This window comes from Oncorhynchus tshawytscha, linkage group LG10 (genome assembly GCF_018296145.1).
Source record: "Oncorhynchus tshawytscha isolate Ot180627B linkage group LG10, Otsh_v2.0, whole genome shotgun sequence".
NCBI lineage: Eukaryota > Metazoa > Chordata > Actinopteri > Salmoniformes > Salmonidae > Oncorhynchus > Oncorhynchus tshawytscha.
Window position 1 is genome coordinate 66,981,919 of NC_056438.1, and position 15,294 is coordinate 66,997,212.

Sequence of the window (15,294 nt, forward strand, 5' to 3'; positions counted from 1 at the left end):
GGTGAGTTGCCCAGCCCAGTTTGGACCGTTACTCGATCTCAATTGGACATTTCGTTTGTCAGTCAATGAGACCCTCTCACCCTCCCCTCTCCCCTTTCCCCCTGCCTGTGTCCATGAGCCGGGATGTTTCTTTTCACATACTGTGCTTAGTTTACGTTTTTTTAAAAACTTTTTCCCAGTTCTTAACATAACTAACATGTTAAGTAGGCTATAGCCTATAGATTATTGCCTACATTTCCTCTGACAGTTTGACAGTACATCCTTGTATTTCCAGAAGTTTTCTGTTTTCGCTCCCTCCCTCAAACACCAAACTTTTTAAATGTATCAACTCAAGTGTAAAAAAGTAATGAAGTGACCCTCTTGAGCCAGATGTTTGGCTGGTGGGCTGTTCCTCCTTGCTGTGGCCTCACTGTATGTCCCTGTGCTCTCTGTCATAAAAAGGACCATGATTCTTCGCTGTCATTCAGAGAGCATAAGGAGGCCAGGCTGTTTCCTGTGGTGTTGACATGATTTACCCCCTCTGTCTTGTCATTCTCCTTTCCTACTCCCATTACCCATCTCAGCCTTTTTCTTTTCCCTCCCCCATGTTACTCCCCTTGCTCTCCCAGGCTCCCCCCCTCCCTCTCTCCCTTCCTCTCTCTCCCTCCCTTGCAAGATCTGTTTCTCATTATCCTCTGTAGTCTGTACTCTGTCTGAGACGGGAGACGAAAAACTTAAATAAACATGCTCTCTCCCTCCCTCAATCCCTCTCTTTCCCTAGCCCCCCTCTCACCCCCTCCTCCAGTTCTCACAATCATCATGTTATACTGGAGCTGGATGCTTTTTTCTCTCACTTTCTATCTTTCATACTCTTGGAGATGTGGGTATCTTCTATCCAAATGAAGATGATTATATTTGGTAAATGTTTATGCGCAATCAAGATTGACTAAAGGCTGCTCATTATTTAGGGTAAAATATAGTTTATATTGTGGGGGATTGAGATTTATTCTATAGGATTGTAGAATTATCTCGCCTTCATAAGGTCTTGGCAAGAGATAAAAATAGTTTTGGGGAGTTTATATAACCAGTAGGGTTTTATTTGGGAGGCATATGAGTGTTACAAATTAAAATGATGCTAATGTGGGTCAAATCCTCAGGCTGGGGTTCAGTTGCTGTTGGATGTCAACGGTTGAATGTCAAATTAATTGACAGAGGAAGGAGGATATAACTATGTGGATATCTTGCCACCATGTGGTAGAAAGGTGGAACAGTCTTTCCACAGTATTGGAGATGATGGTGTAAATGCCTCAGTTTCCAACATATTACAACATTATCTGAATGTTTTGAACGCAGTGAACATTCCAGACAAAATAACTCTCATCATAGGTTCAGTATCTCCAAACACCAGTGGGAAGCATTTATGATTATATTTTAATATTTCAACTCACAGAGGAAATAGGCATACAGGTGATAACGACAGAGATGGAAGGACTGAACTAAAACCAGAGAAAGATAAGAACTGGATGGATGTTTTGGTGGCTGGGTGTATGTGTTAGATGGGAACTGAATAAAGATATCACATGTGTGTGATGCTAAGGACAATGCTTCTATACGCCTGGACAAGGGAGTATCAATTTTCACTCACTTCTTACCTTACCCTCACTGCATCCTGTTCTTACCTCGTGCCCCAAACCCAGGATATAATCAACATTCCTGCGTGAGTGTCAGAGCTCCGTGAGTGTGTGCAAATCAAAGTTTATGGGTCTTGTACACAGATTTGCAGTAATATCTAGCAAAACAATACACACATAATCCCTTTTTTTATAAAACATTTTTTATACACAATGCCGGAATATATATATATATATACATAAACACCGTTCAAAAGTTTGGGGCCACTTAGAAAGTTCCTTTTGTTTTTGAATGAGAAGCAAATGTTTCGTCAATTAAAATGACATCAAATTGATCAGAAATACAGTGTAGATATTGTAAATGTTGTAAATATTTTAGCTGAAAATGGCATATTTTGAATGGAATATCTACGTAGACGTACAGAGGCCCATTATCAGCAACCATCACTCCAGTCTCAACATCAACAGTGAAGAGACGACTCCGGGATGCTGGCCTTCTAGGCAGAGTTCCTCTGTCCAGTGTCTGTATTCTTTTGCCCATCTTAATATTTTCTTTTTATTGGCCAGTCTGAGATATGGCTTTTTCTTTGCAACTCTGCCTAGAAGGCCAGCATCCCGGAGTCGCCTCTTCTGTTGACGTTGAGACTGGTGTTTTGCGGTTGCTATTTAATTAAGCTGCCAGTTGAGGACTTGTGAGGAATCTGTTTCTCAAACTAGACACTCTAATGTACTTGTCCTCTTGCTCAGTTCTGCACCGAGGCCTCCCACTCCTCTTTCTATTCTGGTTAGGGCCAGTATGCTCTGTTCTGAGAAGGGAGTAGGCCATAGCGTGGTATGAGATCTTCAGTTCTTAGCAATTTCTCGCATGGAATAGCCTTCATTTCTCAGAACAAGAATAGACTGACGAGTTTTAGAAGAAGGTTCTTTGTTTCTGGCCATTTTGAGCCTGTAATCAAACACACAAATGCTGATGCTCCAGATACACAACTAGTCTAAAGAAGGCCAGTTGTATTGCTTCTTTAATCAGACAACAGTTTTACGTTGTGCTAACATAATTGCAAAAGGGGTTTCTAATGATCAATTAGCCTTTTATAATGATAAACTTGGATTAGCTAACGCAACGTGCCATTGGAACACAGGAGTGATGGTTGCTGATAATGGGTTTCTGTAAGGCTATGTAGATATTCCATTCAAAAGCAGCCGTTTCCAACTACAATAGTCATTTACAACATTAACAATGTCTACACTGTACTCTGATCAATTTGATGTTATTCTAATGGACAAAAAAAGTGCTTTTCTTTAAAAAACAAGGACATTTCTAAGTGACCCCAAACTTTTAAACAGTAGTATATATATATATATATATATATATATATATATATATATATATATATATATATATATATATATATATATATATATATATATATATATATATAGTGGCAGACCAGGGGTTGTGTCAAAACATTTGCACAGATCAGACACAGAGTAGGATTGGCTCAGTTTCAAAGGTGTTAATTAAAATAATAGTTCAAAAGAAAATAATAGGTCTCCCCACTTGAGACCCTCTCCGGGATACCGTCTTCTGGGCTCCGGGTCTTACTGTATCCCCCATGAGACTCTCTCCGGGATACCGTCTTCTGGGCTCCGGGTCTTACTGTATCCCCCATGAGACCCTCTCCGGGATACCATCTTCTGGGCTCCGGGTCTTACTGTATCCCCACTTGAGACCCTCTCCGGGATACCGTCTTCTGGGCTCTGGGTCTTACTGTATCCCCCATGAGACCCTCTCCGGGATACCATCTTCTGGGCTCCGGGTCTTACTGTATCCCCCATGAGACCCTCTCCGGGATACCATCTTCTGGGCTCCGGGTCTTACTGTATCCCCCATGAGACCCTCTCCGGGATACCGTCTTCTGGGCTCCGGGTCTTACTGTATCCCCCATGAGACTCTCCGGGATACCGTCTTCTGGGCTCCGGGTCTTACTGTATCCCCCATGAGACCCTCTCCGGGATACCATCTTCTGGGCTCCGGGTCTTACTGTATCCCCACTTGAGACCCTCTCCGGGATACCGTCTTCTGGGCTCCGGGTCTTACTGTATCCCCCATGAGACCCTCTCCGGGATACCATCTTCTGGGCTCCGGGTCTTACTGTATCCCCACTTGAGACCCTCTCCGGGATACCATCTTCTGGGCTCCGGGTCTTACTGTATCCCCCATGAGACCCTCTCCGGGATACCATCTTCTGGGCTCCGGGTCTTACTGTATCCCCCATGAGACTCTCTCCGGGATACCATCTTCTGGGCTCCGGGTCTTACTGTATCCCCCATGAGACCCTCTCCGGGATACCATCTTCTGGGCTCCGGGTCTTACTGTATCCCCCATGAGACCCTCTCCGGGATACCATCTTCTGGGCTCCGGGTCTTACTCTGTATCCCCCATGAGACCCTCTCCGGGATACCATCTTCTGGGCTCCGGTTCTTACTGTATCCCCCATGAGACCCTCTCCGGGATACCATCTTCTGGGCTCCGGGTCTTACTGTATCCCCCATGAGACCCTCTCCGGGATACCATCTTCTGGGCTCCGGGTCTTACTGTATCCCCCATGAGACCCTCTCTGGGATACCATCTTCTGGGCTCCGGGTCTTACTGTATCCCCCATGAGACCCTCTCCGGGATACCATCTTCTGGGCTCCGGGTCTTACTGTATCCCCCATGAGACCCTCTCTGGGATACCATCTTCTGGGCTCCGGGTCTTACTGTATCCCCCATGAGACCCTCTCTGGGATACCATCTTCTGGGCTCCGGGTCTTACTGTATCCCCCATGAGACCCTCTCCGGGATACCATCTTCTGGGCTCCGGGTCTTGCTGTATCCTGTGGGGATCAAAATCTGAACTCACTCCTGTTACCTCTGCAACCGTCCCCAACTATACAGGTGTCCTTTCTTGCTCTTTCCCTTACATAGACTGACCAGGGGGATCCTGGTGAAAGCTATGATCCCTTACTGAAGTCTCTTAAATCCACATCAATCACTGTAGATGACAGGGAGGAGACAAGCTAAAGAAGGATTTTTAATCCTTGAGACAATTGAGACATAGTGTGCCATTTAGAGGGTAAATGGGCAAGACAAAAAATATAAGTGCCTTAGAAGGGGGTATGTCATGAGTGAGGATGTTGAATCAACGTGGAAAACTGATTGGATTTGCAAAAGTAATCGACTTTAGGGCATTTCGTATTTTAACCTAAATCCAATGATATGATGACATTTTTTGTTGACTTCATGTTGAATTCACGTTAGTTGACAACTCAACTAAATGTAAATCAAATCTAGACATTGAACTAATGTCTGTGCCCAGTTGGCAGACACAATGCGTGCCTGACTACCTCTAAAGGTGGTCAGGAAGATCACAATCAGATCACAATGTGTCTTTTAATCTTCTACACCTGTCTGATAATGTGGGTACAATCAGAATATTGGCAAGATCAGGACAAAGGGTGGAAGGTTGGCACCAGGAAAAACACCGCTGTGGAGGGTGTGTGTGTGAAAGAGAGTGAGAGGTTGGAGACTAAAGAAAGGACACACCTCTCTCGCCCTTCAGAGCATGTTACAGCTTGTGGGGCAGCACATTTATTAGACACAGTAGCAGGGAAAGACAGGGGAAACAAGCAGTTGTAAAGAAAAAATAGAATGAGAGAGGGAGTTGGATACAAGCTGTCAGAGAAGAGAGATAAACAAAGAGTATAGATAAACACAAAACTATTCCCACCATATGGTTACACACCCTACTCAGATCCATTTCTCTTCATCACCTTCTTCGTCATCCTCTGAAGTCTTGATTGTGTAGTAAGGTGAGTGGATGCAAATATCCTGAATTTTTCCCTGGGATATACTCGATTCTCATTTTCAGTCTCTCTCTCAGTCTCTCTCTGTCTCTCTCTCAGTCTCTCTCTCTCTTTCTCTTTCTCTTTCGTTCTCTCTCTCTCTCTCTCTCTCATAGTCATTCCTAATCTCATAATCATTCCTAATTCATTTCCAATTTTCTTATTTTCCAATTCCATCCTCTTCCCTCTATCTATCTTCTTTCCCTCTCATCTCCATGTGTTGATGAGTGAATCCTGTCTCTGTGTGGTTCTGTGTGTTCCTTGCTGTTGACGTAACTCTGCCTTGATTCTTGAGAACAAGTTCTCATTTACAATTGCGACCTGGCCAAGATAAAGCAAAGCAGTTCGACAGATACAACGACACAGAGTTACACATGGAGTAAAACAAACATACAGTCAATAATACAGTATAAACAAGTCGATATACGATGTGAGCAAATGAGGTGAGAAGGGAGGTAAAGGCAAAAAGGCCATGGTGGCAAAGTAAATACAATATAGCAAGTAAAACACTGGAATGGTAGTTTTGCAATGGAAGAATGTGCAAAGTAGAAATAAAAATAATGGGGTGCAAAGGAGCAAAATAAATAAATTAATTAAATACAGTTGGGAAAGAGGTAGTTGTTTGGGCTAAATTATAGGTGGGCTATGTACAGGTGCAGTAATCTGTGAGCTGCTCTGACAGTTGGTGCTTAAAGCTAGTGAGGGAGATAAGTGTTTCCAGTTTCAGAGATTTTTGTAGTTCGTTCCAGTCATTGGCAGCAGAGAACTGGAAGGAGAGGCGGCCAAAGAAAGAATTGGTTTTGGGGGTGACTAGAGAGATATACCTGCTGGAGCGTGTGCTACAGGTGGGAGATGCTATCGTGACCAGCGAGCTGAGATAAGGGGGGACTTTACCTAGCAGGGTCTTGTAGATGACATGGAGCCAGTGGGTTTGGCGACGAGTATGAAGCGAGGGCCAGCCAACGAGAGCGTACAGGTCGCAATGGTGGGTAGTATATGGGGCATTGGTGACAAAACAGATTGCACTGTGATAGACTGCATCCAATTTGTTGAGTAGGGTATTGGAGGCTATTTTGTAAATGACATCGCCAAAGTCGAGGATTGGTAGGATGGTCAGTTTTACAAGGGTATGTTTGGTATACAGAGAGAGATACAGAGAGAGATACAGAGAGAGAGAGCAGGAGGGAGGAAATCAAGAGAAGTCTATGACTATCGAAGTGGAGTCTTTTAAAGGAGCAGCGTTAATATTTGGCATGTTTTAGCATGCCATCTCTGTGTTGTGACAATATACTGTTGGCCAGGAGGGCTAATGTGAATATTTGCTTGCCTGTGTCAGTGGCAAAATGTTTTATGTGTGCTGCAAACACATTGTCTACCGCAAAGATTCAACAGTGAGTGAGGGTTGAGCGACATGTAGCCCCAACCTCAAATAGAATTATATCCCAAAGCTATTTCTATCAGTGTAAACATGACCTTGGATGCCCATGCTTCACTCACATCAATGAGGTGAGATTTGGAAGGATGGACTCGTGAAACTAGTGTAAACCATATGCAAAACAATCCACCTAATTTTGAGTTGGTGACAGTTCCGTGATATGCTACATGCATGACCAAAACTATGGGGACACCTGCTCGTCGAACATCTCATTGCAAAATCATGTGCATTCATTTGGAGTTAGTTCCCCCTTTGCTGCTATAAGAGCCTCCACTCTTCTGGGAAGACTTTCTCCTAGATGTTGGAACATGGCTGCAGGGACTTGCTACCATTCAGCCACAAGAGCATTAGTGTGGTCGGACACTGCTGTTGGGCGATTAGGCTTGGCTCAGAGTCTGCGTTCAAATTCATCCCAAAGGTGTTTGATGGGGGTAAGGTCAGGGATCTCTGCTGGCCAGTCAAGTTATTCCACACCGATCTTGACAAACCATTTCTGTATGCCCTTTGCTTTGTTCATGGGGACATTGTCATGTTGAAACAGTAAAGCTGGCAACCGTTCCCTAAATGGTTGCCAGCCGCACCAATGTGTCAGAGAAAACACGGCCCAACTGACAACTGAGTCAGCTTGCAGGCACCCGGCCCGCCACAAGGACTCTTTAGAGCACAATGAGCCAACGAAATCCCGCCGGCCAACCCCTCCCTAACCCAGACAACGGTAGGCCAATTGTGCACCGCCCCATGGGTCTCCCGGTCTCCCGGTCTTGGGATAGCACCCAAGGCTGTAGTGGCACCTCAGCACTTCGATACAGTGCCTTAGACCACTGCGCCACTCGGGAGGCCCACAGAAAGCCCTTTCCTGTTGCACATGGTGATCTTAGGCTTGTGTGCGCCTGCTCGGCCGTGGAAATCCATTTCATGAAGCTCCCGACGAACAGTTATTGTGCTGACGTTGCTTCCAGAGGCAGTTTGGAATTCGGTAGTGAGTGTTGCAACCCGAGGACAGACAATTTTTACGCGTCACGCACTTCAGCACTCAGTGATCCTGTTCTGTGAGCTTGTGTGGCCCACCACTTCGCGGCTGAGCCATTGTTGCTCCTAAATGTTTGCACTTCACAATAACAGCACTTACAGTTGACCGGGGCAGCTCTAGCAAGGCAGAAATTTAACAAACTGACTTGTTGGAAAGGTGGCATCCTATTACGGTGCCACATTGAAAGTCACTGAGCTCTTCAGTAAGGCCATTCTACTGCCAATGTTTGTCTATGGCGATTGCTCAATTTTATACACCTGTCAGCAATGGGTGTGTCTGAAATTCAGTAATTTGAAGAGGTGTCCACATAGTTTTGCATATAGAGTGTACTTCCCAAACATATGTCTCTTTCTCTCTACCCTCGTTTACACCTTGTGCTATCGTGAGTTTTGTGAGATCTGATCAATATGATCCGATCACTATCTGATCAAGGTTTATCGCGTCTACACGTTGTATTAAAATGTGTCTCTTATCCTTCCACTGTGTCAGCACTAAGTTGGTGCCTCCCTGTATGGAAACTATTTGACAGATATTCTTTAAAAATAATCTGAGTTTATTTAAGACAATGATACCATAAATCATTGGTGATACCTGTGTCAATGATTTTAGAGTCATGATTATAATGATGATTTAAATGGTTTCACCATCCAGGTCTGTTTGATATCCAGACACAATGTGTGCCTGATCACAATCAGATGTCAGTCTAGAAATGTAGCCTGGGCACAATCAGAATGTAGAAAAGATCAAGACAAAGGGCACATGTTAGCAACAGGTATAAACAAACGGGGCTATTGTTTCGCCCTTTACCTCAGAGCTAATAACCGCACAAATGGCCAATGACATTGATTTCCTCCTTTTTTCTGACTCGTCCATCTCCTTCCTTCTTTAATTACACAGAGATTGAAGATGACAGACAGCACCTTGAGCCCTCAACTAAAACCTTTACATCAAAACAATATGTTCTTAGCTTAGCTTCAATACGTAAAATGTCTACTGATAACTGTGTTTTATGTAGGTCATACTCTTTGTCAATGACCCAAGCTCTGTGCTACTTTTCAACTTGAAGGTTGATAACACACAGTAGCCATTAGAGTCCATGGATAACTCTGTCTTTCTCCCTCTCTCCCTCAGAGCCGATAACCCTCACTATGGCTAAGAATGGCAGTTCCCTCCTCCATTATCTCAACAAGTCCACTTCCACCTCTATCCTCTTCACCAAAGACACTGTTGAGGATTCCAGCATCGTGAGTAATGACGCCACCACAGCCATAGGAGCCCTCATCTTGGGCCTGGTCTTCCTCCTCGGCGTCCCAGGAAACCTCTTCATCATTTGGAGCATCCTGGCCCGTGCCCGCCAACGCTCCGTTACCACCCTCCTCATCCTCAACCTCGCGTGCGCCGATGGCTTTCTCATGTGCCTTACCATCTTCTTCCTAATTTATCTGGCCAGGCAGAACTGGGACTTTGGCAACCCCATGTGCAAGGGGCTGTTTTACCTGTGCAACACTAACATGTACGCCTCCATCTTCCTCATCACGCTGATGAGCCTGCACAGGCTAGTTGCAGTGGTGTGGCCCCATCGAGTGGCGGCCCTGGCCAGCAAGAAGATGGTGGTGCGGGCAATAGCTGTGCTCTGGGCCCTAGTGTTCTCAATTTCTATCCCTGCTCTGGTGTTCAGGCAGGTGAGGTATGATCATGATGAACAGAACAACACCCGCCTGGTGTGTGCCTCAAATCACTCCCGGTCTCGATATGTAAGTTCAAGAGATAAGTGAATATTAAGTTAATAATGAAGTTAGATACATAATATATTTTTTCTGGTTTAAGTATATAGTTATTCAGGATTAGGAAGAGGTTTACATGTTGATACAGGTACAGTCATTATATGACTACTAAAATCACAGGAGCCTCCCTTTCTTCCTGACATCATAAATCCTAACTAATCTTACATTTTAGCTTGATCTTGGTATGACAGACCCATTCGTGTTCAAATAAGCCTGGTGTTGCACCATGTCATTACATGTGTGCAGTTTATTATTACATAATTTCTCATGTTCAGGTGGTGTACCAGTACACCTTTGAGACAGTAGTGGGATTCCTGGTTCCGTACGGGGTTATAGTGAGCAGCTACGTCTGCATCCTGAGACGCCTCAGACAGACCAAGTTCCGTCGTAAGGTCCGCAGTGAGAAACTCATCCTGGCCATCGTTGTGATGTTTGGCATCTTCTGGTTGCCATATCACCTCAATAACATAATGCAGGTGTGTGTGATCATATGGTATTGTATCTTGCAATTTCACTCAGTGTGGAGTGTAGCATAGAAAGTTATACTATTTTACAGTGAAGGAATGACTGTACTTTTTTTTCTCTCCTAGGTGGTGGCTGAACAGTTTGATGACAGCTCACCAACGAAAAAGAGGTATGTGCCAACCAACCCAACATCTTTCCCCTCCATTTAGCTAAAGTTAAATTTAACATAAGCACCAACACCCATACAATAAGAAAAGAACTGGAACTGCAACATGAACTCTATCCCTCTCTCTGCAGACTAGATATGGTATGGCAGCCCAGTCGTGCTGTGACCTCCACTCTAGCCTTCATCAGCAGCTGTGCTAACCCTATTCTATACACCTTTGCTGGAAAATCCTACATCAGAGAGGACGGCATCGCCTTCATGGCCCGGCTCTTCGAGGGGACATCTCTGGACACTGGGATAAAGAAGGGAATTGGACTAAAAGATGCGTTGTCTTTCAGCAGCACTGGGGGCAATGCTGTGAAGAACGAAAAACAGACACTTGTGTAGAGTTGCACTGCACATGCTATCCACTCATCATGACGATGCACTGCTGCACACAGACTGCTTCGAAACCTTTACCTGTCCAAATGGGACCATCTGAAAGAATCCCTACAATATTCAGTGCACCTCGTGTTAGACAAGTTTCTCAGTAGACCCAAAGTCACTGCCACTAATTTTTGTAAATGTGCCCCCCCCCAAAATTAAATACTTTTAATACACTGCTTGTACTGCTTGAATGTTTGTTGAATCCCATGTTGTAAATACCACTTATAATACTGGGGAATATTGTGATTAAAATAAGTGTGGAAAATTATTAATAATTTGAGTTCTGAATATGTAAACTCAACTTCAGGTTATAATTACCTAACCAAACAAATCCAATTTTAAGGGTCACAGACACGTGATTAGCAGATTTTTATTGCAGGTGTAGCGAAATGCTTGTGCTTCGTCAGTGCAGTAATATCTAACAAATTACAAAACATATACCCAATGCACACAAATCTAAGTAGGAATGAATTAAGACTATATACATGTATGGACGAGTGATGTCAGAGCGGAAAGGACTAAGATACAGTAGAATAGAATACAGTATAAGGAGAGGTGCATATGAGATGAGTAATGCACGATATGTAAACATTAAGTGACTAAGATACCATGACTTATATGTAAACTTCATTAAGGGACCAATATACTGTAGAAGTATAGAAAACAGTATCAGATGAGTAATGCCAGATATGTAAACATTAAAGTGACTAGTGTTCCATTCCTTAAAGTGGCCAGAGATGTATAGTCTATGCCTATAGGTAGCAGCCTCTAATGTGCTAGTGGCCATGAGATAGCTGGAACCAAGAGTCTGAAAAACAGCTTTGATGCACCTGTACTGACCTCGCCTTCTGAATGATAGCGGGGTGAACAGGCAGTGGCTCGGGTGGTTGATGCCCTTGATATTTTTGGCCTTCCTGTGACATTGGATGCTGTACAGTAGGTGTCCTGGAGGGCGGGTAGTGTGCCCCCGGTAATGCGTTGGGTAGACCGTACCACCCTCTGGAGAGCATTGGTTGCGGGCGGTGCAGTTGCCATACCAGGCTGTGATACAGCCCGACAGGATGCTTTCAATTGTGCATCTGTAAAAGTTTGAGGGTTTTAGGTGACAAGAAAACTTTGTTTAGCCTCCTGAGGTTGAAGAGGCTCTGTTGCACCTTCTTCACCACACTGTCTGTGTGGGTGGTCCATCTCAGTTTGTCTGTGGGTGGTCAATCTCAGTGATGTGTACGCCAAGGAACTTGAAGCTTTCCACCTTCTCTGCGGTCTCGTCGATGTAGCTAGGGGGGTGCACCCACGATCATCTCCATTGTTTTGTTGATGTTGAGTGAGGTTGTTTTCCAGGCACCACACTCCCAGAACCCTCACCTCCTCCCTGTAGGCTGTCTCATCATCATTGGTAATCAAGCCTAATACTGTTGTGTCATCTGCAAACTTGATGATTGAGTTGGAGGCATGCTTGGCCACACAGTCATAGGTGAACAAGGAGTACAGGAGGGGGCTGAACATGCACCCTTGTGTCAGGAAGAAAGGGAGGCTCCTGTGATTTTAGTAGTCATATAATGACTGTACCTGTATCAACATGTAAACCTCTTCCTAATCCTGAATAACCCCAGTGTTGAGGATCAGCAGAGTGGAGGTGATGTTTCCTACCTTCACCACCCGAATGAGGCCTGTCAGGAAGTCCAGGATCCAGTTGCACAGGGTGGGGTTCAGACCCAGGGTTTCGAGCTTAATGATGAGCTTGCAGGGTACTATGGTGTTGGATGCTGAGCTATAGTCAATAAACAGCATTCTTACATAGGTACTCCTCTTGTCCAGATGGGATAGGGCAGTGTGCAGAGTGATGGTGATTGCATCGTCTATGGATCTATTGGGGCGGTAAGCAAATTGAAGTCAGTCTAGAGTGGCAGGTAAGGTAGAGGTGATATGATCCTTAACTAGTGTTATGGATACAGTTATCCTGTGTGTGTGTGTGTATCCTGTGTGTTTCTTTTCTCTCCTTCTCCCCTCACAGGTGAAAATCATCACTCCCCAATCAGACAACAATCAATCATCAATCAGAAGACACACCTCCTCCTATTTCCTACCCTATCACAGTTCCTTCCCCATGGTTTAAAAACCCCATCATTTGTTTGCTCTAGAGCTCAATCTCTCTGTAAATGCCATGTCTGTAGGTCTCTGTGTTTCACTCTCGCTTTGTGTCTTAACCTCTCTTTTGTTTGAGCACCTCCAAATCACTTTGTCATCTCCTGTGAGTATTGTTTTTGGTTATTGTGTTTGTGTTTGATTGCTGGTGGGAAAAGGGGGAAACCAAGACAAGTCGCCCATGGGCATACACTACCCGTAGGTGAACTTTGTTAAATACACTAGTTAGAACAGGGCGGACCACCCACTGTATTTTTGGTTAGTTAGTTAGCTGTTAAAGTAGGCTAGTCTAGCTTAGGGGTGTTTTTGTATATTTATTGTTTCTTTCCTTGGGTCCAGCTCAGCCACTTTTCCCTCCCCCCTCCCCCCATTACCGTGTGTTTATAAATAAACCTGGAGTTTGACGGTAGATTTCTGTTGTCGTGGTTATTTCGTTCACACTTTTACTTTGTCACTAATAATTTGCATGAGTTATGTTACGGGTCTCATTACCATCCCCCCTAGACTGTCGGGCCAAAAGGGATTCGTAACACTAGTCTCAAAGCACTTCATGATGACTGAGGTGAGTGCTAAGTAGCAATAGTCATTAAGTTCAGTTACCTTTGCCTTCTTGGGTACTGGAACAATGGTGGCCATCTTGAAGCATGTGGGGACAGCAGACTGGGATAGGGAGACATTGAATATGCCCATAAACACCAAAAATAACAATTGTGCCCAATCATTCATAAAAGGTTTCTCCTTCTCTAACAATACTGTATCATGGACAGAGTACCATTTGCTCGGTTTCAAGGGTGTTTATTTGAATAACAAACCAAAAGGTCTCCCCCATGAGACCCTCTCCGGGATACTGTCTTCTGGGCTCCGGGTCTTGCTGTATCCTGTGGAGAACAAAACTGAGCTCCCTCCTTTTATCTCTGGAACTGTCCCCAACTATGCGGGATCAATGTTTCCTCCCCCAGTCCCTTCTCCCGTGTGCTGCCCCTCCGGCAGCTTTATGGGACTTGTCCAGCTGGTGATCAATCAGCCCCTGATTACTCACAAACCACAATCATCTCCAATTAGTCCTTGCCAGAGAGCCCGGCGAGACCTGGCACATCCAGAAGAGGGAGCCATCGCCTTGTGATGTAGACTCCGTTTGTCACCAGGCCTTGACGAGTCTCCCCCTGGTGGCTGACCTGCTGTACGCCACACTTCCCACAATACGTTGGGTGAATTTTGGCCCATTCCTCCTGACAAAGCTGGTGTAACTGAGTCGGGTTTGTAGGCCTCCTTGCTCGCACATGCTTTTTCAGTTCTGCCCACAAATGTTCTATGGGATTGAGGTCAGGACTTGACTTTGTTGTCCTTAACCCATTTTGCCACAACTTTGGAAGTATGCTTGGGGTCATTGTCCATTTGGAAACCCCATTTGCGACCAAGCTTTAACTTCCTGAGTGGTGTCTTGAGATTCAATATGTTCACAGAATTTTCCTGCCTCATGATGCCATCGATTTTTGTGAAGTGCACCAGTCCCTCCTGCAGCAAAGCAACCCCACAACATGATGCTGCCACCCTCGTGCATCACGGTTGGGATGGTGATCTTCGGCTTGCAAGCCTCCCCCTTTTTCCTCCAAACATAATGATGGTCATTATGGCCAAACAGTTCTATTTTTGTTTCATCAGACCAGAGGACGCTTCTCCAAAAAGTATGATCTTTGTCCCCATGTGCAGTTGCAAACGTAGCCTGGCTTTTTTATGGAGGTTTTGGAACAGTGGCTTCTTCGCTGAGCGGCCTTTCAGGTTATGTCAATATAGAACTTGTTTTATTGTGGATATCGATACTTTTGTACCTGTTTCCTCCAGCATCTTCACAATGTCCTCTGTTGTTCTGGGATTGATTTGCACTTTTCGCACCAAAGTACATTCGTCTCTAGGAGACAGAATGCGTCTCCGTCCTGAGCGGTATGGCGGCTGAGTGGTCCCATGGTGCTTATACTTGCGTACTATTGTTTGTACAGATGAACGTGGTACCTTCAGGCATTTGGAAATTGCTCCCAAGGATGAACCAGACTTGTGGAGGTCTACAATTTTTTTCTGAGGTCTTGGCTTATTTCTTTAGATTTTCCCATGATGAGGCACTGAGTTTGAAGGTAGGTGTTGGAATACATTCACAGGTACACCGCCAATTAACTCAAATGATGTCAATTAGCCTATCAGAAGCTTCTAAAGCCATGACATTTTTCTGGAATTTTCCAAGCTGTTTAAAGGCACAGTCAACTTAGTGTATGTAAACTTCTGACCCATTGGAATTGTGATACAGTGAATTATAAGTGAAATAATCTGTCTGTAAACAATTGTTGGAAAAATGA

The 15,294-nt window shown here is 44.6% G+C and overlaps 1 protein-coding gene across 1 annotated transcript; it reads left to right on the plus strand.

Moving 5' to 3' along the window:
• Nucleotides 1-5,217: 5,217 nt before the first annotated feature.
• Nucleotides 5,218-11,073, plus strand: ltb4r2b (leukotriene B4 receptor 2b). The gene is made up of 5 exons (XM_024436054.2): nucleotides 5,218-5,462; nucleotides 9,092-9,714; nucleotides 10,020-10,220; nucleotides 10,335-10,378; nucleotides 10,507-11,073. Exons 2-5 carry the CDS (start codon nucleotides 9,109-9,111, stop codon nucleotides 10,760-10,762), a joined length of 1,107 nt encoding a protein of 368 aa, XP_024291822.1. The 5' UTR covers nucleotides 5,218-5,462; nucleotides 9,092-9,108; the 3' UTR covers nucleotides 10,763-11,073.
• Nucleotides 11,074-15,294: the final 4,221 nt, after the last annotated feature.